This window comes from Microcaecilia unicolor, chromosome 10 (assembly GCF_901765095.1).
Source record: "Microcaecilia unicolor chromosome 10, aMicUni1.1, whole genome shotgun sequence".
NCBI lineage: Eukaryota > Metazoa > Chordata > Amphibia > Gymnophiona > Siphonopidae > Microcaecilia > Microcaecilia unicolor.
In genome coordinates this window covers 206,064,008-206,090,687 of record NC_044040.1, presented here as the reverse complement: position 1 = coordinate 206,090,687, position 26,680 = coordinate 206,064,008, and the positions used below count along the sequence as shown (strand labels likewise).

The 26,680-nt window shown below is 43.8% G+C and overlaps 1 protein-coding gene across 1 annotated transcript in view; it reads left to right on the top strand.

The window, feature by feature from the left end:
- Window positions 1-26,680, top strand: part of MCF2L2 (MCF.2 cell line derived transforming sequence-like 2) — a 410,388-nt gene that overhangs the window by 353,245 nt on the left and 30,463 nt on the right. The window contains exons 24-27 of the mRNA XM_030216237.1: window positions 626-704; window positions 2,112-2,175; window positions 7,822-7,922; window positions 25,580-25,672. Of these exons, the coding sequence (XP_030072097.1) occupies window positions 626-704; window positions 2,112-2,175; window positions 7,822-7,922; window positions 25,580-25,672 (337 nt within the window). The remainder of the gene's footprint in view (window positions 1-625; window positions 705-2,111; window positions 2,176-7,821; window positions 7,923-25,579; window positions 25,673-26,680) is intronic.

Sequence of the window (26,680 nt, the reverse complement as noted above, 5' to 3'; positions counted from 1 at the left end):
TTATGCAGTAGAGCGAAGAGGCCGGCGCCACTGGCACCGCAACAGGGCAGCCTATGGGAATCGCTGCTGCCTTTTGGAAAAGAAAAAAAATAAGTTTAACACAGGGAAGAGGGTTAAGAGGGAAGGGGGGAGAGAGCCAGACTGGGCGGGGGCGAGGGTGGGATCTCATCCCTGCCTTGGGCGGCAGATTGCTTTGGACTGCCCCTGCTAATGTTGATAAGACATTAAAAAAAATCAGCCACTGTCGCATTTTCATCTATCAAGTCTATAATCATAACAGAAAAGACCAACAATGACAAACGTAGCGCAATTTAACCTTTAGTTTATGTATTATCAACTAGACTATAGTTTTTAATTATTTATTGAGATTTATTAACCGCCTTCATGAAGAGATTCAGCCAAGGCGGTGTACAGCAAGTACATTTTATCGTAAAACTTACATTTTTGTTAACAGCATAACAATCAGTAAAATAATCAAGAATAAACATCACTTTAATAATGTTTTTCTATTTACAAACTGGTTTCATTTTATGATTGCAATGAAAAGGATTATAGCTGGTAAGGCCGACTTTATACCAATTAATGGTTGTATTTTCCTGTGTTTTTTTTTTTTTTTTTTTTGTAGGCTTCATCTGTTGAATTGAAAAATCTCTGGATATCTGAGATCAGAAAAGTCCTTACAGGACAGTTAGAAGCTTGCAGAGGTGAGGTAACATGCCATTTCTGTTAGTTACCACGCTTATCTGCAATAAAGAAGAGAAGGACTTATAGGTTAAAGGGGCTCATTTTGAACGCACTTAGATTTACAAAGTTCTATAGGTTACTATGGGGCTCATTTTCGAAAGAGAAAAACATCTAAAAAGTGGCATACATTGGCATTTAGATGTTTTTCTTACAAAATGTCAAAATCAGTATCTTTGAAACCCATTTTCCAGACCATTTTCTATGTTGTTCACCTGCAATGCATCCAAATCTCAAGGGGGCAAATCAGGGGCATGTTAAGAGCGGGATTTTGGTATACCTAGGACCTGGACGTTTTTCAGTCATAGTGGAACAAAACAAAAACGTCCAGGACTAAAACTAAAACGTTTTTAGCTAGACCTGTTTTTAGAACGTGTTTGAACAAAACATCCAAATTTGGACTTAAACATCGTATCAAAAATGCCCCTCCGTGTAACTTTGTATGTCTAAATGCTTAGAAAATACAGTTCTAAGTGAAATACATGTTGCAACTGAAAAATCTTTTAGCTTAGCAGTCCTCCTTCCTACATTTTAAATGTACAACCTACGTGGAACCTGTTCTATACTTGTTTGCATTCATTGATAATAAGGGAGGTCTAAGATCTGTGAACATAAGAACAACCATACTGAGTCAGACCAGTGGTGCATCTAGCCCAATATCCTGTTTCTAACAGTGGCCAATCCAGGTCACAAGTACTTGGCAGAAACTCAAATCATAGCAACATTGCATGCTACTAATCCCAGGGCAAGCAGTGGCTTCCCATGTCTTTCTCAATAGCAGACTATGGACTTTTCCTCCAGGAACTTGTCCAAACCTTGTTTAAACCCAGATACATTAACCTTGTCCAGCAACGAGTTCTAGAGCTTAACTATTTCTTCTCTATATTTACACTTCTCCCGGAGTACACAAATGTTGCCCCCAACATTTCTCCCAATACTTCATCATATAACATTACATTCACAGTTTTAGGTCAGGCCCACCACAGTAACTATTCTTTGAGTGAAAAAATATTTCCTCCTGTTTTTTTTTAAGTATTTCCATGTAACTTCATTGAGTGCCCCCTGGTGTTTGTACTTTTTGAAAGTGTGAAAAATCGATTCACTTTTACCCGTTCTACACCATTCAGGATTTTGTAGACCTCAATCATATCCCCCCTCCCCCAACTTTTATTTCCTGCTTTCTAGTTATTATAACTTCTTTTGACTTTGTGATTATTTTGGAAGTCGTTATTTTTGTGATTGATAAAATATGGCCAACAATCTGTTTTGTTGCTGCAGCCCACATTTTATCACAAAGGTATTCATGTGAGCACAGTGCATATGCAAAGAATTTTACAAGTAAAATTAACAGTTTTTCTTTCCTGGAACAGAAGCAAGTCAGCTGCACCAAAGAATCACTGAAAGTGTGTATCATGCACCAATGAATTCCTCCAGGTAATTGTGCAAAGACCCAATTGACTAAATTCAGTGCTCAATAGGCTTTCCTGATAGGAGCTGGTAGTTTTGTGATTCCTATTTGCTTGCGTAAAAAAACACGTTGCTTTTTGAATGCATCATTTTCCTTCTGGGTGATTCACCTGTAGCAAAAACAAAAATCATTTCCTTTCATTTTATTTAAAGGAAAAGCAGTCCAGTCCTCAGCTGTTTGGGGGCGGGGTGGGGGGGGGGGGGGGGGACGTTTTAGTTCAAGTAACAGTCGTGAGGCAAGTGAAACTCTTAACATATATCTCCTTGAACAGATTTACAAGATAATGGACACAATTTATTTATTTTATTTTTTATTTATTGCATTTGTATCCCACATTTTCCCACCTGTTTGCATGCTCAGTGTGGCTTACAAATACCTGTAATGGCATTGCCATTTCAGGGTACAAAATACAATTGGTGTTACAAAGATATTAAGAATAACAAGGTTCACATGTCAATATAATCAAACAGTTATAGAAAGGAGACAGTCATAGTCAAGGAGTGGTGGTGGTATGTTGTGGTTAGTTATGGATTCTCATGGTAAGCTTTAGTGAAGAGAGAGGTTTTTAACGATTTGCGAAAGCTGGTTATTTCATTAACTGTTTTTAAGTATTTTGGTAGTGTATTCCACAACTGCGAGCTCATGTAAGAAAAGCTGGATGCATGTATTAGTTTGTATTTTAATCCCTTGCAACTGGGGAAGTGTAACTGAAGAAAAGTACGGGCAGATCTTTTGGCATTCCTGGGTGGGAGATCCACTAGGTCGTGCATGTATGACGGGGCGTCTCCGTAAATGATTTTATGAACTATCGTGCAAATCTTGAATGTGATACGTTCTTTAAGAGGGAGCCAATGTAACTTCTTTCTTAGGGGTTTTGCACTTTCATATTTTGTTTTTTCCAAATATGAGTCTGGCTGCGGTGTTTTGGGCGGTTTGAAGTTTCTTGATAATCTGTTCTTTACATCCAGCGTAAAGTGCATTGCAGTAGTCCAGGTGACTTAGTACCATCGATTGTACCAGATTTCGGAAAATGGCCCTTGGGAAGAAAGGTTTTACTATTTACCTTCTTCTCTCCACTTATACAAGAACATACAGTTTTGTATAAATATTTGTTGCTAAAGAGTAAGGACTAAGGGGTCCTTTTACTAAGCTACGCTGAAAAATGGCCTGCAGTAGTGTAGGTGCATGTTTTGGGCACGCGCAGATCCATTTTTCAGCGCGCCTGCAAAAAAAAAAAAATGCCTTTTAAAAATTTTTGCCGAAAATGAACATGCAGCAAAATCAAAATTGGCACGTGTCCATTTTGGCTCTGAGACCTACCGCCAGCTATTGACCTAGCGGTAAAATGTCACGTGGTAATCGGGCGGTAATGACCTACGCCTGTCCAAATGCCATTTGGTGCACGTCCGATACGTGTGTCTGAAAATAACAATTATTTTTTGGATGCGTGTATTGGACGCGCGCCAAAAATGAAATTACCACAAGAGCCATGTGGTAGCTGGATGGCAAGTCCATTTTGACGTGCGTTGGGCACGTGTAGGCAGCTTAGGTTTGCTAAAGCGGGGACCATGTTAGGTTTCACTAACAGTATTTACAAACAATTTTAGTAAATGGAGAAATAGCACATATTAATACATACAGTATCTCAAGGGGGCGTGTCAGGGGCATGTTCAAGGTGGGACTTGCGCGCTCCTAAGACTTGGACGTTTTTCAGCCATAATGGAACAAAGCAAAAATGTCCAGGACTAAAACTTAGTTTTCAGCTAGATCTGTTTTTATTATGAATAAGGCACAAAAAGGTGCCCCAAATGACCAGATGACCACTGGAGGGAATCAGGGATGACCTCCCTTTACTCCCCCCAGTGGTCACTAACCCCCTCCCACCCCCAAAAAGTGTGTTGAAGAACATTACTTGCCAACCTCTATGCCAGCCTCAGATGTCATACTCAGGTCAATTACAGCAGCAATCAGGTCCCTGGAGTAGTTTAGTAGTAGGTGCAGTGCACTGCAGACAGGTGGACCCAGGCCCATGCCCCCACAAACCTGTTCACTAAGGTAAGGGAGCAATGGTCAGATATATACCTGCGAGCATTTTATGAAGTCCAAATCACAGGACGTCCATAGTATTTTCGAACACAAAAGATAGACGTCCATCTTTTTCGAAAATGACCTTCTTTCCTGTTCGGTATTTGGACGTCTTTGTAAAACGTTCATATTCTGATGTAGACATTTCTTTCGAAAATGCCCCTCCACGCATAGCAGCCGTCCCGCGACTAAAATTTAGGCGCAACCATTTATGCCAACTAAAATCTGGTGTAAATGCCTACGTCTTATTTTGGCATAGATTGGACGTATTCTGTAACAGTGTGCGTAATTTTCAGGAGCACCCATGCACCTCCCATGGCCACAGCCTCTTTTGTGATCCACCCACTAGAAATTACGCACACCACTTTACAGAATACTCTTGGAAAGTTTCACACATAAGCTCTAATTAGTGCCGATAATTGCTCGTTAGTGGACAATTACTGGCACTGATTAACTTGTTTATCAATTTACATTGCTCATGCAAATCGGCTGTGCATGCGGATTTGCATACACAAATTTAGTCGCTGTTTATAGAATCTGAGGGTTTATGCAGCTCTTCCATTCAAGCTCATTCGGGATATCTGAGAACCCAGTTGGTCCAAAAGAGTGGCATTATTTGGGTCTTTGAACTTCTAGGCAGCAAACTCTGCCACTTGCATTTGTCAATGCAAGATATTTACAAAAACTGCATGTCAAAAGAGAGCCATTTAAAGAGCCAAACTCCAAAACTGAATTTTTATCCTTTTTGAGGTGATTTTGAACACCAGAGAGAAAGAGAGAGAGAGAGAGAGAAGCACAATTCCCCTTCAATGGCTTCTCCAAATTCCAGGTCCGGATGTGCAGATGGGTAAAGCTTATGCATGTCTTGGAGCAGGTGAAAGAGAGGGAGGGGGAGGGAAAAAGGGACAGAGCGGGGGGGGGAAACAAAAAAAGAAAGAAGGGAGAGAGAGCAGAGGGGGAGAAGAGATCTGGCGGACAGAAATGAGTTTGTGCTGGCCCCAGTGAGGAACTGTGGCATTGAAGGAGCAATCTGTGCTCTCCACAGCATTTTCAGGAGGAGTAGAAGTGGATTTTAGTTGGATTAAGCCAGTGGTGTAGCTACGGATTGGATCCAGGGCTCCGGTTTGGCTGACGGACATGAGGGGAAGCAGGGCAGGCAATGCGCAGAGAACAGCGCTGGAGAAAGGCTTCAGCTTTATTTATAATTATTCCAGTTCTTGTACTCCGCCTATACCTATTCAGTTCAAGGACGAATCACAGTTAACCAAGAGCTGGACTAATCAGTCCAGGAATTACAGATGGATGGAACAACTAGTAGATGGTATGGCAATTCTTAGGCGCTAGAGGTGCTACTGTTAGGCTGCCCTTATGTATTTGTCAAAAGCTTTTCACAACCCTCTCCCACTATAAAAATTGTTCCAATTGCTTTCCTGGGACCCAGTAGTAAATAGAATCTGTTCCAAGTAATATATGTAAATGCTTGTAATTACCTTCTTTTTAGGAAAGAATTAACACCCCATCTTTTCAAAAAAGTCTATAGCTAATGTGTCAGTACCTACTGTTTGTTACTATTTATTTAACTGTATAAGTCAATTGTAATTACCATATTAACTGTTCTATTGTAAGCCACATTGAACCGAAACCTGTTTTTTTGATAATTGTGGGATATAAGAAGCATTTGTTCACGCTTTCCAAAAATACCAGGACAAGGGGGCATGCGATGAAACTACAGTGTAGTAAATTTAAAAGAAATCGGAGAAAAGGTTTCTTCACCCAACGCATAATTAAACTCTGGAATTCGTTGCCGGAGAACATGGTGAAGGCGGTTAGCTTAGCAGAGTTTAAAAGGGGTTAGACGGTTTCCTAAAGGACAAGTCCATAAACCACTACTAAATGGACTTGGGAAAAATCCACAATTCCAGGAATAACATGTATAGAATGTTTGTACATTTGGGAAGCTCGCCAGGTGCCCTTGGCCTGGATTGGCCGCTGGATTGGCTGGGCTCGATGGACCCTTGCTCTTTTCCCAGTGTGGCATTACTTATGTTAGATTAAGCATTTGACAGACCAGCCTTACAGAATAAGAAGGTTTTTAGAGACTTTTCTGAACGGAAGATAATATGTCCACGATCTCATAGATACTGGAAGTTTCTCATTCAGAAAATATACGAAGTTGAAAAGTATTACATATTATTGCTTATATTCACAATTAAACATTCTCCAAGTAACCACAAACAGTTGAATTTAACTAAGTATCTCTGTCTTTTTTCATACGTACTCTGTCTGTATCTGGTTGTCATAGAGGCTCATTTTCAAAGCACTTAGCCTCCCAAAGTTCCATAGAAACCTATGGAACTTAGCCTCCCAAAGTGCTTTGAAAATATGCCTCATAGTCTCTTCCACCAACCTCTTACATGTACTTTTTCCAGAAAATACAGCTCTGATACCCAATAGGTTTCACTCTATAATTTGCAAACAAATGGGCCTATTATTCAAAAGGAGTTGTACATGTATCAGCCACCAGTAAAAGGTAAAAATCTTCTTGCCACTGATCACTCTAAATGTTCAAGTACTCTTTGTATAGTTCCAGGCAGAAGAAGGATAGAGAACAATAGTGGTGATATTCAGCCACTAAACAGAAAGCCTAGATGGATATTTTAGACCTGCAGAAAAGCACAGCCAGTATACTAGTACAAAAGGCCCGTTTCGGTAGGCAATGAAATGGGCGCTAGCAAGGTATTCCCCTCCTCCCACCCTCCCTCCCTGTCTCCAGACCCCCCTCCCTTATTCCAGACCCCCTCCCTCCCTCCCAGACTCCCCTCCCTCCCTTGCTTCCTTCCTTCCGAGTTCCAGACCCCCCTCTCTCCCTTCCTTCCTTCCTTCCTTGTTTGTGAGTTGCAGACCCCCCTCCCTCCCAGTTCAAGGCCCCCTGATGCCTGTCCCTCCCTCCCAGTTCAAGGCCCCCTCACGACCCTCCGTCCGAGTTCCTCATTCCCCCCTCCCTCTGATTTCAACACCCCCCCTCGGCGTTACTGACCCCTTGACCCCCGTGCCGTGACCCTGTCGATCCCCCCCTTCCCGCAGAAAACCCTCCCCCTTCGCCGTCACGTACCTGTGCTGACAACAGCCACATTTCTCTTCTCTGCGCCGGCGATTAATGCTGTTCGGGTGGTGGATAGGTCCGTTATGCGTCTGAGCGATGCGATTCAACGTCATGACGATCGAGCGCTAGCAAGGTAATCCCCCACCCTCCCTCCTTCTCTCCCTCCGACGGTAAGTTGGTGAGTGTGACGCGAGGGCAGGGCAAACACTCATGGGCAAAAGCAATCTACACAACTACGGAAGTTCCGGCTTCATTAGAACGTTGGAGGTGCGTTTTATATATATATGTGTATATATATATATATATATACTGACCATTGCCACTGGAAATTATCCCCAAAGATTCTAAGTCCGTAGGCAACTTTTGCAGTTAAAAAAAAACCCCATTATAGAAACGTAAATGTTTTGTATTTTTTTTCCTGAAGGTATGGCAGAAGGTCGTCCAGTATACAGTCTGAGTCTTCAAGTCCGGAAACCTCCAATAAGAAGAACAGACCGTCCAGTCCTAGCAGCAGACAGATAAGAGGTAGGAATTTTATAGTCACGTCAAATGACACCATTTTTTTTTTTTAGTTTTAGGCCACCCTAATCCCTGCTACATATCTTCAAACTCCACTTTTTATTTAGAGAGGTGTGGTAGCCGTGTTAGTCCCACTTTTAAAGGTAATTAATAGAAATCAAACAAAATAAAACATGGAAAAGAAAATAAGAGGATACCTTTTTTATTGGACATAACTTAATACATTTCTTGATTAGCTTCCGAAGGTTGCCCTTCTTCCTCAGATCGGAAATAAGCAAATGTGCTAGCTGACAGTGTATATAAGTGAAAACATTCAAGCATTTCTATGACAGTAAAATAGATACTATTGGAGATTCTACATGGAATGTTGCTACTATTGGAGATTCTACATGGAATGTTGCTATTCCACTAGCAACATTCCATGTAGAAGGCTGCGCAGGCTTCTGTTTCTGTGAGTCTGACGTCCTGCACGTATGTGCAGGACGTCAGACTCACAGAAGCAGAAGCCTGCGCGGCCACATTGGTGATCTACAAGGGCCGACTTCTACATGGAATGTTGCTAGTGGAATAGCAACATTCCATGTAGAATCTATAGAAATCAAACAAAATAAAACATGGAAAAGAAAATAAGATGATACCTTTTTTATTGGACATAACTTAATACATTTCTTGATTAGCTTCCGAAGGTTGCCCTTCTTCCTCAGATCGGAAATAAGCAAATGTTGGTAGATGACAGTATATGTAAGTGGAACATCAAAGCATTCCAGTGACAGTCTGACAGGATGGGGGTGGATAGATGAGAGATAGGAAGAGTCGGGTGGATGAGGGACAGGGCGATATGCTTTGTCACCCTCCTGTCTCCATGCATATCTCCCTGTCCCTGGAATGCTTTGATGTTTCACTTATATATACTCCTCAATGTATTCTTAAACTTGCAGATGTCAAAAAACTACTGAAAACTCCAGAAGGTACTTAGAAACCTATGGAACTTTGGAAGGCTAAGTGCTTTGAAAATATGCCTCTTTAGGCTCCTCCCTAATTAGAACCATGGTTAACGTTGGCCTCCGTTTTCGCCACAGCTGCTTCAGATCCTCCAGTCTAATAATTCTGCCAAGAGAGCAAACACGAGTCAATTAAAACTGATATCATTTTTCAACGTCTCATCATAAATCTCCTAAACAGCTTACTTTCCGTTCAGGCTGCCGACAGAAGCATGAAGGGCAGCAAACATTACCAACATGTTCCCCTTCAGGGGGAAGGTGCTTCTTGAGGTTTTTCCTCCTATTTATAAATGTTTAACAGTTTACCTGCACTAGAGTTGGGGTTTTTTTTGTTACATTTGTACCCTGCGCTTTCCCACTCATGGCAGGCTCAATGCGGCAGGCAATGGAGGGTTAAGTGACTTGTCCAGAGTCACAAGGAGCTGCCTGTGCTGGGAATCAAACTCAGTTCCCCAGGACCAAAGTCCACCACCCTAACCACTAGGCCACTCCTCCACTGTTGCTACTATTTGAGATTCTACATGGAATGTTGCTATTCCACTAGCAGAAGTCGGCCCTTGCAGGTCACCAATGTGGCCGCGCAGGCTTCTGCTTCTGTGAGTCTGACGTACGTGCAGGACTTCAGACTCACAGAAACAGAAGCCTGCGCAGCCTTCTACATGGAATGTTGCTAGTGGAATAGCAACATTCCATGTAGAATCTCCAATAGTAGCAACAGAATCTCAATAGTAGCAACATTCCATGTAGAATCTCCAATAGTAGCAACATTCCATGTAGAATCTCCAATAGTATCTATTTTATTTTTGTTACATTTGTACCCTGCGCTTTCCCACTCATGGCAGGCTCAATGCGGCTTACATGGGGCAATGGAGGGTTAAGTGACTTGCCCAGAGTCACAAGGAGCTGCCTGTGCCGGGAATCGAACTCAGTTCCTCAGTTCCCCAGGACCAAAGTCCACCACCCTAACCACTAGGCCACTCCTCCACTCCAAGTGTTTGTAATTTCTGGATGTTCCTGGTTTTGGAAACTTCCCTTTGATTTTCCATTCACTTATATATACTGTCATCTACCAACATTTGCTTATTTCCGATCTGACGAAGAAGGGCAACCTTCGGAAGCTAATCAAGAAATGTATTAAGTTATGTCCAATAAAAAAGGTAGCATCTTATTTTCTTTTCCATGTCTTATTTTGTTTGATTTCTATTGATCACTTTTTGTTTGACATCAGGAAATGCAATTTAAGGATGTTTGATAATTAGATAAATTGAATTTCATATACATTTTATAGTACTGCTATATGACAAGCACATAAAAAACAAGTGTGATCAACTCAGTCATTGTTCTTTCTACGGTTTACACATAGAATACTCCCTTCACACATAAGCTAAATTGGCATCTGAATTTAGGTAGCTCAGGGAGCATTGAAGTGCTTCTCAGGTATTGTACAATGCTAAAATATAGCATTGCGCATCCTTTGGAAGAAAAAGTAATGAAAATTTATGGTAAGCTTCTTTAAACAAGTTTATTGGTAGGAGACTCGACACAGCACTGTGTTTCGGCCACAGGCCTGCTTCAGGAGTCTCCACAACTTGGTTCGATGTATAAGGACTTTAGTGTACACCGTGCTTAGGTGACAGTAAAATTAGCTGGTCTTTAAAAAGACCTTTTGTTGAGTGCTATCAGAGATACGCAATGTCTGTGTTGCGGTGGCAAGATACAAGGTGTCGGTGTCGCCACATCCATTCATGAGACAGACATCATATATCTCTGATAGCACTCAACAAAAGGTCTTTTTAAAGACCAGCTAATTTTACTGTCACCTAAGCACGGTTTGCATTTATTTATTACATTTGTCTTTGCAGGCTCAATGTGGCTTACGTGGAGGGGCATAATCGAACAAAAACGTCTATCTCTATGGGCGTTTATCTCCGAGAACGGGTCCGTGAAGGGGTGGACCGAACCGTATTTTCGCAAAAAATAGACGTCCATGTTTTATTCGACAATTTGTGAGCTGGGCGTTTTTGTTTTTCAGTGATAATGGAAAATGAAAGCGCCCAGCTCAAAAACGAATAAATCCAAGGCATTTGTTCGTGGGAGGGGCCAGGATTCGTAGTGCACTGGTCCCCCTCACATGCCAGGACACCAACCGGGTACCCTAGGGAGCACTTTTACAAAAACAAAACAAAAAGGTAAAAGAGCTCCCAGGTGCATAGCACCCTTCCCTTGGGTGTTGAGTCCCCCAAATCCCCCTCAAAACCCACTGCCCACAAGTCTACACCATTACTACAGCCCTAAGGGGTGAAGGGGGGGCACCTACATGTGGGTACAGTGGGTTTGGGGGTGTTGGACGACTAAGCATTAAGCAGCACAATTGTAACAGGTAGGGGGGGATGGGCCTGGGTCCACCTGCCTGAAGTCCACTGCACCCCCTAACAACTGCTCCAGAGACCTGCATACTGCTGCCAGGGAGGTGGGTATGACATTTGAGGGTGAAAATAAAAAGTTGTGAAACATCATTTTTTTGTGGTGGGAGGGGGTTAGTGACCACTGGGGGAGTCAGGGGAGGTCATCCCTGATTCCCTCTGGTGGTAATCTGGTCATTTAGGGCACTTTTTGGGGCCTTATTCGTGAAAAAACAGGGTCCAGGAAAAGTGCCCTAAATTCTAGCTACAAACGCATACTTTTTTTTCCATTATCGGCGAAAGGCGCCCATCTCTGTTCGGGTGATAACCACGCCCCAGTCCCGCCTTCACCACGCCTCCGACACGCCCCCGTCAACTTTGTACGCTTCAGCGATGGAGTGCAGTTGAAAGCGTCCAAAATCGCCTTTCCATTATACCGATTTATTCGGTTTTGTGAGATAAACGTCTATCTCCTGATTTGGGTCGAAATCTAGGCGTTTTTCTCTTTCAATTATAAGGTGGATAGTGCCAGAGATGCGATTGCAGACTCCGGTGTAGACAAATACAGAGTGATGTAGGGAGTTCATGTGGGATAGCCACATAGGGCGTCATACACGGAAGAGTTGTATTGTGTCCATACCGTAGTTTGGTTTTGTTGTGTTGTAGCGGTCAGGCATTATGTTGGGTTGGTAGGATAGGCCTTTTTGAACAAATAAGTTTTTGGTGTTCTCCGGAAGTGTAGGTGGTCGTACGTGGTTTTCACGGCTTTTGGGAGTGCGTTCCACAGTTGCGTGCTTATGTAGGAAAAACTGGATGCGTAAGTTGATTTGTATTTCAGTCCTTTGCAGCTTGGGTAGTCCTTATAGATCAAACCAAGTTTTGAAGACTTCTGAAGCAGACCCGTGGCCGAAACACAGTACCACGTCGAGTCTCCTACCAAGAAAACATGTTTAAAGAAGCTTTACATTGCTGCCCTTGCCTCTTGAGTTCATGTTCTACTTCCGATTGTCCATTACTCCTGTGTAACTACAGTGGGATCCAGCGTTCTTCCACCTTGGTGGATGTTTTCTTGAGAAGTTATGTTAGCCATTTCCCAGCTTGTTTACAGATATTCCATATCTCTGTCCCTAGAGAACTCCCCATCTAAGTTTTTGTACCTGGGGCAATGGAGGGTTAAGTGACTTGTCCAAGGTCACAAGGAGCTGCAATGGGAATTGAACATAGGTCACCAGGATCAAAGCCCACCTCACTAACCATTAGGCTACTCCTTCACTCCATTCTCAAGTACAAAGTAGGAAGAGGGATTTAGATTTCTTATGGATAACATTTGAGGAAGTGCAGCCTATACTGAAGAGATGGACTGCCCCTTAACCGGGATGACATCAGGCTGCTTGTCATTTAAAAAAAGGAGATAGAGCAACTTTTACACTAAAAATGGAGGGCGGGGGGGGGGGGGGGGGGGGGGGAAGCTGACAGTCACTCACATGCGTGTGTTTCAGAGCAATATGTTTTTAGAGGATATTATAGAAATAGTGGATCCTGATAGCGAGGTTGCAATAAAGTCAAGAATAGCCAAGATGCATTTTAATAAAGAACAGGCAGAGCTGTAAGGTTGCAAATTATCTCTAACAGCTAGGCAAGTTACAGACATAAACAAAAATTGTAGTTTGAAATATCTGGAAATGGTAAGAGCAGATCAATAGTAGATATATATTAACTTTTATTCATGTAATAACAGTCTCTTTGTATCGCCCGACACTGGAGTGGAGGAGTAGCCTAGAGGTTAGAGCAGTGAGCTGTGAGCAAAGGAAGCCAGGAATCAAATCCTCACAGCTTAATCCATTGCATTTTGCAGCCCTTTCGGGCGAAACACGGCCAGTGTCGGGGCGATACAAAGAGACTATTATTACACGAATAAAAGTTAATATATATCTATTATTGATCTGCTCTTATCATTTCCATCTTGGAGTTTGCAGATTGATTGTCTTTCTGTTTTCTGGGACCCTCTTTGTTTGAAAAATCTGTACAAAAATGCTAGAAGCCTAAAAATTAAGATGGGAGAGTTAAAATGGGAGCATTAGTATCATATTAGTGTTATTTGAACTTTCTAATTTATTTATTTATTGCATTTGTATCCCACATTTTCCCACCTTTTTGCAGGCTCAATGTGGCTTACAATACATCATGAATGGTGGACATATATTAGAAAATAGACATTTAGTGTTACAGAAGGATCTTGGGCAGCGTGATGAAGAAAAAACATGATAATAGTATAGCAAGAAAGTATTATAAGACAATTCAGAATATATGTGGAGTAGTTGTGTATACAGGGCCGTGCCTAGGGTCTCCGGCGCCCTCCTGCAGTTGTCCCCACCGGCGCGCCCCCCCCCCCCCCCGAAAATGATCGCTACACTACCCACCCTCTTCTCCCCAGATCCTTTTTTTTTTATTTATATTTACCTCTCCGGCGCGTGGCAGCATAGCGTTAGTGAGAAGGAGGCGGCGCTCCCCCACCCCGACGTGTCTTCTTCCTTTTGCTCAGTGCCCCGACTTCTTCTGACGTCATTTCTGACGTCAGAAGAAGGCAGAACCGAGCGAAGGGAAGAGACTGACACGTCGGGGCGGGGGAGCGCCGCCTCCTCACTAACGCTACGCTGCCACGTGCCGGAGAGGTAAATTTAAACAAAACAAAAAAAAGGACAAGGATCTGGGGAGAAGAGGGCGAGGTAAGCATGGTGCGGTGGGGCGCCCCCCCCCAGAGGATGGCGCCCTCCTGCCATGCTTACCTCGCTTACCGTGTCGGCACGGCCCTGTGTGTATATTCACATTGGTTGGTCTTTGTGGTATGCCTTGTTAAAGGGATGGGTCTTCAGTAGTTTGCGGAAGTTCGTTAGTTCGTAAATCGTTTTTAAGTTGCGGGGCAATGCGTTCCATAGCTGTGTACTCAAGTTAGGTGAAGTTTGACGCGTGCATTAGTTTGTATTTTGGGCCTTTGCAGTTGGGGAAGTGAAGATTAAGGAATGTGCTGGGTGATCTTTTGGCATTCCTGGGTGGTAAGTCAATCAGGTCTGACATGTAGGCTGACATACTCACCTGCTAAGGTGTTTGTTTGGTTTTTTTGGTGACATCATGAGTATCATATCTACATTATATGAATTTTCTTCCATACTGCCTAACATGATATAATTTGTCTCCTGATTGCATTTATCATATTTATCATATTTTTTGTCTATTAGATTGTAAGCTCTTTGAGCAGGGACTGTCTTTCTTCTATGTTTGTGCAGCGCTGCGTACGCCTTGTAGCGCTATAGAAATGCTAAATAGTAGTAGTAGTAGTTCTCTCTTGTAATCAGAGGTGATATTGTGATGTCATAATGCCTCAGGCCACCAATAAGAGCCAACCTCATCAGTGATGTCACAATGGCTTGATTGTCCTATACTTGGCTCACTTTTATTACATAGCTCTTTGAGCAGGGACTGTCTTTCTTCTATGTTTGTGCAGCGCTGCGTACGCCTTGTAGCGCTATAGAAATGCTAAATAGTAGTAGTAGTAGTCTCTTGTAACCAGAGCTAACATTGTGATGTCATAATGCCTCAGGCCACCAATAAGAGCCAACCTCATCAGTGATGTCACAATGGCTTGATTGTCCTATACTTGGCTCACTTTTATTACATAGCTCTTTGAGCAGGGACTGTCTTTCTTCTATGTTTGTGCAGCGCTGCGTACGCCTTGTAGCGCTATAGAAATGCTAAATAGTAGTAATAGTAGTAGTAGTTTAATGTTTATGCTTCTGATACTTTTTGATGTTAGTCTTGTTAATAGGATTCAATCAACAATCTCGAAGTTTACCTTGGTTGTATTCATGCTATTTTTTTTTTTCATTTTACTATTGTTTATGTCAAGCTGTATCGGCTTTACCCCACCTTGGATGAATCTGTTCATAAAGGTGACTAATACAGCCCAATAAACAAAAAAAGATAGTACTGAAAGATGAGATAGATATACAGTAATAGATATCTTGGAGACCTAACGGAAGAGCAATCGGTACAAATTATGTCAAAACGATAGGGTAGATTAGACTGATGGAGAGATGATGTTAATCCTACCGCATTCAATTTAAAGCGTTATTATTGGGTTTCAAGGTACAGCAACCTATTTATCTTTGTTAACAATTCCATATTCATCTGCGTGGGTCCTGCGGGCCATAACTGATCATCATATGGTCGTATCGGGACCTCACTTTGCACAAATGGAAACAGCTCGTCATAGTGCTTTTCTTCTTTGTCGTTCCCTATGTTTGGAATTCTCGACCTTTGTTTTTAAGAGGTGAACTTAATATAAAGAAATGTAAATCTTTGTTGAAAGCATGGTTACTTAAGCAAGCTTTTTTTTTTTTAGCGTTTGAGGGGCCTTTTTTTGTGCTCTTGGTACCTAGAGAGAGAGAGAGTGATAAGGATGATTTTTTTAACTGGTATAATCTGTTAATTTGTTTTAGGTTTTCTTATGAGTGCGTGTGTTACCTTTTCTAGCAAAATATTGTAGTTCCTTTTTTTCGGATATTTTTGTTTTGTTAACCGCTTTGTTCTGCTCAACAGACAGATGTAGAAATGTTATCAGGAACACAATAATAATGTGTGATTTCAATTACCCCATTATTGACTGGGTAAATGTAACATCAGGGCATGCTAGGGGGGTAAAAATTCCTTGACAAAATCAAGGACTGCTTTATGGAGCAGCTGGTACAGGAGCCAACAAGAGGAGGAAAAATTCTAGACCTAGTCCTTAGTGAAGCGCAGGAGGTAATGGTGCTGGGGCCGCTTGATAATAGTGATCATAATATGATCAGATTTGATATCAATTTTTGGAGTAAGAAGACACAGGAAATCCAATACATTAGCATTTAACTTTCAAAAAGGAGACTATGATAACATGAGAAAAACGGTGAAAAAAAACTTAGAGGAGCAGCTGCGAAGGTCAAAAATTTGCATCAAGCGTCGATGCTGTTCAAAAATACCATCCTGGAAGCCCAGGCCAGTTATATTCCATGTATTAAAAAAGGAGGAAGAAAGGCCAGACGACAGCCAGCATGGTTTAAAAGTGAGGTGAAGGAAGCTATGAGAGCTAAAAGAAAATCCTTCAGAAAATGGAAGAAGGATCCGACTGAAAATAATAGGAAACGGCGTAAGGAATGGCAAGTCAAATGCAAAGCACTTATAAGGAAGGCAAAGAGGGACTTTGAAAAAAAAGTTGGAGGCAAAAACACATAATAATTTTTTTAAAGGTATATTAAAAGCAAGAAGCCAGCAAAAGAATCAGTCGGCCTGCTAGGTGACTGAGGGGTAAAAGTGGCACTCAGGGAAGACAAAGCCATAGCAGAGAGATTAAATGAGTTCTTTGCTTCGGTCTTCACTGAGGAAGATTTGGGAGAGATGATACAGGTGCCAGAAATTATATTCAAAGCTGATGAGGTAGAGAAATGAATGAAATCTCTATAAACCTGGAAGATGTAATGGCGCAATTTGACAAATTGAAGAGTAGCAAATCACCTGGACCAGATGGTATTCATCCCTACTGTTAATAATATGTAATTTATCTTTAAAATCAAGCATGGTACCGGAAGATTGGAAGATGGCCGATGTAATGCTGATTTTTTTAGAAAAGGTTCCAGAGGAGATCTGGGAAATTATAGACCAGTGAGCCTGAGTGCTGGGCAAAATGGTAGAGACTATTATAGAGAACAAAATTATAGAGCAAATTCAAAAGCATGGATTAATGAGACAAAGCCAACATGGTTTTAATGAAGAGAAATCTTGCCTCACCATTCTATTACATTTCTTTGAAGGGGTGAACAAATACGCTTTGATTTCTGCATGGAAATTAAGACGCCATATATATAGAATCCCTGGGTTTATGGTTAAGTACAAGTTGGTTGTATTGTGTATAGCAATGCTTATCACAGCCACTGAAAGCAGACAACCTCAGAAATGTGGGCTGATGACATTTCTGTGGGCAGCCCTGCCAGGTCATGACACAAATTGTAGGTTTTGCAACCTTGGAAAGGCCTGGTGTATAGATAGGCATGGAGAAGAAACCTCACCTATACAGAATTACCACTTTACAGTTTCTTAAGAGAGCTGTTACTGAGTTGTCCTTACTTCCTAAAGATAACAGTTGATAATCGAGTAGATAACATGATGTTCTTTTATACTGTTGTATACCTGGATTTTCATAAGGCGTTTGACAAAGTACCTCATAAAAGACTCCAGAGGAAATTGGAGAGTCATGGGATAGGAGGTAGTGTTCTATTGTGGATTAAAAACTGGTTAAAAGAGAGTAAATCAGAGAGTAGGGTTAAATGGTCAGTATTCTCAGTGGAGAAGGGTAGATAGATAGTGGGGTTCCCCAGGGGTCTGTGTTGGGACCGCTGCTTTTTGACATATTTATAAATGATCTAGAAAGGGGAGTAACTAGTGAGGTAATTGCTGATGACACAAAGTTAGTCAAAGTTGTTAAATCGCAAGAGGATTGTGAAAAATTACAAGTGGACCTTACGAGACTGAGAGACTGGGCATCTAAATGGCAGATGACGTTTAATGTAAGCAAGTGCAAAGTGATGCATGTGGGAAAGAGGATCCCGAACTATAGCTATGTAATGCAAGGTTCCACACTAGGACTCACTGACCAGGAAAGGGAGCCAGGTGTCATCGTTGATGATACGTTGAAACCCTCTGCTCAGTGTGCGGTGGCTAAGAAAGCAAATAGAATATTAGGTATTATTAGGAAAGGAATGGAAAACAAAAGTGAGGACGTTATAATGCCTTTGTATCGCTCCATGATTCAACCGCACCTCGAATATTGTGTTCAGTTCTGGTCACCACATCTCAAAAAAGATATAATGGATTTAGAAAAGGTACAGAGAAGGGTGACTAAAATGATAAAGGGGATGGGACGACTTCCCTATGAGGAAAGGCTAAAGCGATTAGAGCTCTTCAGCTTGGTGAAAAGATGGCTGAGGTGAGATATGATAGAGGTCTATAAAGTAATGAGTGGAGTGGAACAGGTAGACGTGAATCGCTTGTTTACTCTTTCCAAAAACACTAGGACCATGGGGCACGCAATGAAGCTACAACGTAGTAAATTTAAAACGAATTGGAGAAAATATTTCTTCACTCAACGCGTAATTAAACTCTGGAATTTGTTTCCAGAGAACGTAGTAAAAACAGTTAGCTTAGCGGGGTTTAGTGTGGGTCAGGAAATGGATCATAACGGCCCATCCCATAATAATCACAACTTAAGAAAAGTAGCATTTTTAGCCAAAAATAAGATATTTGCTCAATTTTTATTTTCTTCCATGGAGACAGTGTATTATTAAATAGAACTCCTGCCTATTACACAGTGGCGTACCAAGGGGGGGGGGGGCTGTGGGGGCGGTCCGCCCGGGTGCACGCCGCTGGGGGGGGGGGGGGGGGTGCCGCGCGCCTGCCGGCTTTTCATTTTCATGCTCCCTTTGCCCCGGAACAGGTTACTTCCTGTTCCGGGGCAGAGGGAGCATGAAAACGAAGAGCCGGCAGGCGCGCGGCACCCCCCCCCCCCAGCGGCGTGCACCCAGGGGGTTCTTTCGCGGGGGATCAGGAGTTCTTTCGCCGGGGGGGGGGGCGTTGCACTGTTCCGGGGGGGGGCGGGGCGCATCGGCGATCCGCCCCGGGTGTCAGCCCCCCTAGGAACGCCACTGCTATTACAGATTGTTTCCAGTTCTTCTTTTCACCGTAAATATAAGCATGATTTTCACATTAACCTGTTTCTAATGGCATCAAGCTCTAATCCTTACTCTTCCATAAGCTTGAAGGTTAACCCTGCTAACACAGCTTTTACTCCATCCTGCCTTACTACTTTCCCTCTTGGTCTCTCCTAGCTGATGCTTCTGCCAGTCATAACCTTGAGCGCTCAGCTCTTGCTAGAAAGCGATTCACATTGCAGGGTCTTTCCAATCGCAGAGCGCCACCCAAAGGTAAAATGACCACATCCAGCACTTGATGTTGTGCCATCATCTTGCATCGGATTATCTCCATTAAACATTCCATATCCACCCTCGGCCCTCCATTCCTGGCAATGATTGTGTTGTGTAGCCACCCATGAAATGCTTTGTGCAATACATCAAACGCTCTGCAGCAGTTCCCCACTGCTGATTTTCACTGTTGACTTCTTCCTGCCTTTCACTATATACATCATCATTTGATTCCCAATTCACAAAATAAAGCATGCATTCAAATTCTACGTTTTGTCATAGACATGTCTCTGTGGGTAAACTCTTATGAAATCCTTCATAGATAAGAGGCTTTGGGCTAGATTCTATATATGGCGCCTGAAAGTTTTTGCAGAAAAAAAAAAACACGCCTAGGCGTATTCTGTAAAGTACGCCTAAATTGTATAGTATAGGCTTAAATTTCCATGCGTTATTTAGAATAGCGCCAAGCACCTCTCCATGCAACCTTATATAGTCGCGGCCATTTATGCTGTGATCCTGACGCCTAAATTAGGCACAGAGTGGGTGTATTCTATAACAACACGCATAGATTTTATAAACACCCATGACCATTTATTTTATTTTTAATTATTTTTGTTACATTTGTACCCCGCGCTTTCCCACTCATGGCAGGCTCTATGCGGCAGGCAATGGAGGGTTAAGTGACTTGCCCAGAGTCACAAGGAGCTGCCTGTGCCTGAAGTGGGAATCGAACTCAGTTCCTCAGGACCAAAGTCCACCACCCTAACCACTAGGCCACTCCTCCACTCCATGCCCCCTTTTCAACAATCCAGCTTATTTTCGAAAGAGATCGCCGGCCATCTTCCAACACAAATCTGGAGATGGCCGGCGATCTCCCGAACCCGGCCAAATCGGTATAATCGAAAGCTGAATTTGGCTGGCGCCAACTGTTTTCCGTCGCGGAGCTGGCCAAACGTCAAGGCAGGGTACAGAAGGCGGGATGGGGGCGGGACGGGGGCATGGTTACGAGATGACCGGCTTCGCCCGATAATGGAAAAAAGATGGCAGGCTCTGACGAGCATTTCGCCGGCTGCACTTGGTCCATTTATTTTTAGGATCAAGTCTGTAAAAAGTGCCCCAATTGACCAGATGACCACTGGAGGGAATCTGGGATCACCTCCCCTTACTCCCCCCAGTGGTCACCAACCCCCTCCCACCCTAAAAAAAATAAAAACAAAAATATTTTTTGCCAGCCTGTATGCCAGCCTCAAATGTCATACCCAGCTCCCTGACAGCAGTATGCAGGTCCCTGGAGCAGTTTTTAGTGGGTGCAGTGCATTTCAGGCAGGCGGACCCAGGCCCATCCCCCCCCCTACCTGTTACACTTGTGGTGGTAAATGTTGAGCCCTCCCAAACCAACCCACTGTACCCATATGTAGGTGCCCTAAGGGCTATGGTAGTGGTGTAGAGTTGTGGGGAGTGGGATTTGGGGGCTCAGCACACAAGGTAAGGGAGGTATGCACCTGGGAACAATTTTTATTTATTTTTTTTTAATTTTTAGAAGTGCCCCCTAGGGTGCCCAGTTGGTGTCCTGGCATGTGAGGAGGACCAGTGCACTACAAATGCTGACCCCTCCCACGACCAAAGGGCTTGCATTTTGCCGGGTTTGAGATGGCCGGGCCTGCTTTCCATTATGGCCGAAAACCAACACCGGCCATGTCTAAACCCGGCGATCTCAACATTTGACCTAAATGTTGAGATTTTGCCGGCCCCAACCGTATTATCGAAAGAAAAGATTGCCGGCCATCTATTTTTTCCGAAAATGTGGTTGGCTCCGCCCCTTTGCGGAGCCGGCCCCATAGATGGCCAGCGCCGTTCGATTATGCCCCTCTATGCGACTTAGAATTTAGGTGTACGATACAGAATACACTTAATGAGTTGTGCACGTAAATCTTAATGCCAATTAGTGCTGATAATTGCTTGTTAATGTCCAATTAACAGCACTCATTAGCTAGTTAAGCAATTAAGTTATGCGCATTGTTATAGAATACATTTTGATTTCTGTATGGAAATTAAGGCGCCATATATATATAGAGAGAGAGAATCCCTGGGTACAGCTTAATTAAAAAAAATTGGTTGTATTGTGTATAGCAATGCTTATCGAACTTTGTGTCCAAGTCCCTATTATCACAGGCACAGGAAAAACTTTTGAATAAATCACTGGTAAATTTAAGGATCAGGCAGACATCCTGTGTCTAAGAGTCTTACAGACACGGAAGACGCAGAAAAGACTAGGGTGCCAGACTGCTACCACAGACAGTACAGCAGTGATGGAAGTAAGCTCATGTTTAGCTAATCAGTGGAGAGGAGGACTGCACCTCCCACCCCAAAGACCACCCAATATGCAGCTCATTCCAGCAACAGCCCTGCTTACAGGTAAGTCATGCCAAGCCTTCCTGAGCATACAGTTCATTTAACCTGTCAGTACATATGGCCATGCTGTCCTGTATTAGAAAGCTTCTATAAACAAATGTGTTTTCAATAATTTCTTAAAATTGTTGGTATCGTTCAAGCTCCTAATCAGCACAAGGAGCCTGTCCCCCGCCCCCACCCTTCCCTCTAGTGTTTTTGGAGGTAGTTGGCTGCAGTACCTTCCGTGTTCTATTCTTGGGAGGGACCTAGAGGGAGGAGCTTCAGCAGCCTTCAGTTCCTACAGTTAGTTGAAAATAAGAAAGACCAATGAGCAAGGGCTCTGATTGCCAGAGGCTACCAGGTGTTTGAGCTGTAGAGTGGAAGGAAGGAGTTGGCCTGTGTTAATACCATGGGCTGCAGAGGCTTTGGGAGCCAAATGTGATGGTGGCACAAGCCTCACGCAGCAGATACTGTGCAGTCTGTTGCAGCCAGCACCCCAGGATGGGTGCTAGTGACCAAGGCTTGGCATGTGATGAGGAGTGCTGCATAGAAAGGAATTTAGTCCTGGGGGAGTGCAGAGCTGTCAGCAGTAGTGTGGTTGAGTCCACTGCAGCTGCAGATCACCCTGGACTAGGTGAAGTGGTGATTTTAGCAGGAATGGCCACCATTTTAACCAGAACAGTTGTTGAGCAGAGTCCAGGGGAGAGACCCCTGGAACTAAGCCCTGCGGGGGTCCGGAGAGAGCAAGCTTCTCAAGTCCTCTTATGAATAGGCAAGAGCTTAGCACACAGGAATGGGTTTCTCTCAGGAGTTCATTTTGTTAATGCGCTAGGCCTGTTAAGAGGCCACTTTTTGATAAGCAGCCAAAGGATAGCCTTTCAACCTTCAAGAGACCTAAGATGGCCCTAGAGGAGAATTTGGACAAGAAGGGGACCTTGGATTCAGCGAGCTTCACGGCACAGCCCCTGGAACAGGGGGAAGTCCTTTTTGGAGATAATGCTGCAATAGTTCACATTTTCCAGAGAGATGAGCTGGCATCCTTAATTTCTCAGGTCCTTTTAGTACTGATAATCTCAAGTGTAAGTAGCCCGGTGGCTTAAGGAGGCGAGCATGTCGGCATACCTTGTATGTGGACACGAATTGCCTCTTGTTTTATGTGCTTATTCAGCTTGGGTGCAAGCATCATCTTAGGCTTGGCAGTCTAGTGCTTGCACAGGAGACTGGTAAAGCAGCCACCTGGGTGTCCTTGCATCTTTTCATAGACTGGATATTCAGACATTTTAGGCATCCATCATCCTTTTTGTGACAAAGTATTTTCTGATGTTGCTCTTAAGTTGACCTCCTTGCAGTGGCGTGCCAAGGGGGGGGAGGGGCGGTGGGGGCGGTCCGCCCCGGGTGCACGCCGCTAGGGGGGTGCCGCGTGCCGGTCAGCGTCATTGGTTTCCATGCTCCCTCTGCCTCGGAACAGGAAATAACCTGTTCCGGGGCAGAGGGAGCATGAAAACCAACGACGCTGACCGGCGCACGGCACCCCCCCAGCGGCGTGCACCCAGGGGGGGTTCTTTCACCGGGGTGGGGGGTGTCTCTTCGCCGGGGGGGGCGGGGCGCATCGGCGATCCACCCCGGGTGTCAGCGCCCCTCGGAACGCCACTGCCTCCTTGTAGCTTCATTTCATGCCCACTAGTTCTGCAGATCCCTCATCTTTGAAAAAGATTTGTTTGTTCGTCGATACCTTTCACATATTTACATTTACTGCATCGGGAGTAAGGGTAGTGCAGGAAAATTAAAATTAAAGTGCACAGTTTGGGTCCAGTGTTTGGTATCACTGAGTTAGCAATCTTGTCCAATATCAAAAGTATTTCTTATCTTTATAGATTCACTTCCTTTCTGAGAAAACAGCTGATCAATTACTAAAGCAAAATATTTAAGGCCAGATTTGAAGTTTAAGGACAAATTATGTATTTATTAAAAATTCAGGACCTTCCGAGATTGCTCTAGCCATGTGGTCTCTGTTCTAAGTGCTGGTGTGTGAGATCATGTCTGTTCTTCCATGAGCAAATAGAAGGCTCAAGTGAGGGGTACATTACAAAAACGGAAATAAACTACAAATAGGTTTATTTTAAGAGGACCCTCTAGGACTATTGTTAAAAAAATCAGTGCTAAGAGGTGGAGTAAAACAGTGCGTTAAGTTCAGCACGCATTCTTCATATCTGGGGGAGGGGGAGGAGGTGGTAAGGGCTCCTTCGCTGCCTGATTACCGCCGGGTAAACCCCCAGTGCTGAAACATTCAAAATAATGTTTTGAAGCTGGAATTGCCGCACGGTGCGAGTCAGTACTACCGCTGGGCTCCAGCGGTAACACGGCGGTAGGACCGAATCGCCGCACGCCAAGCCTGCGATAGCCCTACCACAGCTTGGTAAAAGGGCTGAGGAAACTGAGTAGACAAGTCAGAGACAAGCCACATCTAAACACCTGGAAGTCTAATTTTGCAAACAGACGTTGAGAGCTGTTGCCGTATCACAGTTAAAGAGATAATGTCACACTTTTATTAAATTCCTTGAGCATAACAGCTTTACTTGTTTTGGAAGGAATGGTAACACAGTCTGCTATGGACATCTAAACAGTCATTTGGTACAGCGTACATCTCATTGTTATAGTAGTTCATGAAGTTCAAAGAGCATTGCTAGCTGATTTTACGTTATCCCCCGGATTCTGTAAAGATCGCCCAAATGCGGATGCAATCCTGAGCTGCGCGTACAACTAAATTAGTTAATGAGCCATTAACACACAATAATTGACTGCTGACAATTAATTTATTGGCGTTAATTGGAATTAATTTGCTGATGTGCGTGCAACTGCCTATAAAGAACTGTGCCTAAAGCTTCTCGTGCGCAACCCAAAAGAGACCGTGGCCATGGGAGAGGCGTTGGTGGGTAAGGGACATTCTCAAAAGTTGCACACGGTGTTACTGAATTTGGGGGGTGAGCACCAGGAATTATACACCAGGTTTCAGTTGGTGTAAGTCTTCCCACCTAACGTTGGGCACAGGAATCTGCGCTCAGCCTGGAATGCTCTTTATAGAATAGCGGTGAGTGTAGATTTTTCCCAGCACTATTTTACTGAATCTAGCCCTATATGGATATAATTAAATTTTTAAAAATGTTCTGTGTATACATGTTACTTACCAGGGGCAGACTGAAGGTGGTCTGGGCCCCCCACCTGGCCGTTGCCCGACAACCCCGCTGGCCCGGTCCTACTTGAGGGGGTTCTGGTGGTCTGGTGGCCTCTGCAGGGGGACATGTTCTTTCCGGCCCACTGCGTTGCCGCTATTCCCCCGCCTGCCGGTGCTGCATGTTTTCAAAATAGTCTCACGGGTCTCGACAGTCTCACGAGAGTTTCGCAGAGAGTCTCGGCTGCCTTTTTTAAAATACGGTGGTGCCGGGCGGGGGTGGGGGAATAGCGGCAGCCCAGTGGGCCGGGCAGGAAAGAACATGTCCTCCTCCCCCCCCCCCCCCCCCCCCCCCGCTAAGGTCACTAGGAGGCATATTTTCAAGAACTTAGCCTTCCAAAGTTCCATAGAAACCTATGGAACTTTGGTAGGCTAAGTGCTTTGAAAATATGCCTTTAGATCACCAGCGGTGTGCTGGGCATCTGGGCAGAGCCTCTGGGCCCCCTAGAGCCTCTGGGCCCTTGGGTACTGCCCGGTTGCCCGAATGGTCAGTCTGCCCCTGTTGCTTACACAAAACTGAATTGTGAGGCTTTTCTGAGCTGTTTTTGATTTGTTCTTTGCTTTGGAGCTTCGGCCTTCCTGCTTACTAACCACTAACCCTGGCATGCATTGCGTCATCTACCTGTCCTCACAGATCCCGAATCTAAGGAAAAAGAAGCTACTCGTCGCTTTTCCCTATCTTCCTCTATCAGCACAGCTACCATTAAAGTTCCTGCCCGAACCAAAGGTATATTAGGATTAACAACTAATATTCTAACACAGTTTGTATCTAATACTTTCCGAACTTGCAGTTTGCACTGGATTTCTCGACTATTGTGTTCTGTCTGCTGCGGGCCGCAGCACTCAAGTTCTCCTTCAAACTTTTGTCTTCTCTCTCCAGCAGTGTTTCTGTACCATCTTGAGCAAATTAATGTTTTTAAGTCCGATTAGTTGAATTTCGGTGTTTTGGAACTCAGCCTCAAGCTGATCTTTCAGGCACTTTTTCAGCTAGTATATATCACGTTACCCTCCCAAAGCTGTTGTTTTTGTAATGCTAAAGGGCCTTTTTACTAAGCCTTGGTAGGGCACGCCAAATTGACCCTACCGCCGGGGTAACGCAGGCGCCCAGCAGTAATTCCAAAGTTGGCACACGCTGTTTCCCGTGGTAGAAAATAATTTTTATTTTCTACCACGGGGGGGGGGGGGGGGGGGGGTTCCAAGCGGTAATCAGAAGCGCAACCACATTGCCGTGCTCTGCCTGCTTAAGTACATAAGTAATGCCGCACTGGGAAAAGACCAAGGGTCCATCGAGCCCAGCATCCTGTCCACGACAGCGGCCAATCCAGGCCAAGGGCCCCTGGCAAGCGTCCCAAACGTACAAACATTCTATACATGTTATTCCCGGAATTGTGGATTTTTCCCAAGTCCATTTAGTAGCAGTTTATGGACTTGTCCTTTAGGAAACCGTCTAACCCCTTTTTAAACTCTGCCAAGCTAACCGCCTTCACCACGTTCTCCGGCAATGAATTCCAGAGTTTAATTATGTGTTGGGTGAAGAAAAAGTTTCTCCAATTTGTTTTAAATTTACTACACTCGAATATCGCGTGAGCCCTTACCGCCACGTAAATAGATGGCGGTAAGGGCTCGGGCGGTAAATAACCGCGTGCTACTTTTAATATTAGCACACGGCCATTTACTGACCCATTTTTAAAAAAGGTCTTTTTTTTATCTGCCGCGGTAAAAAAACGGCCCACTG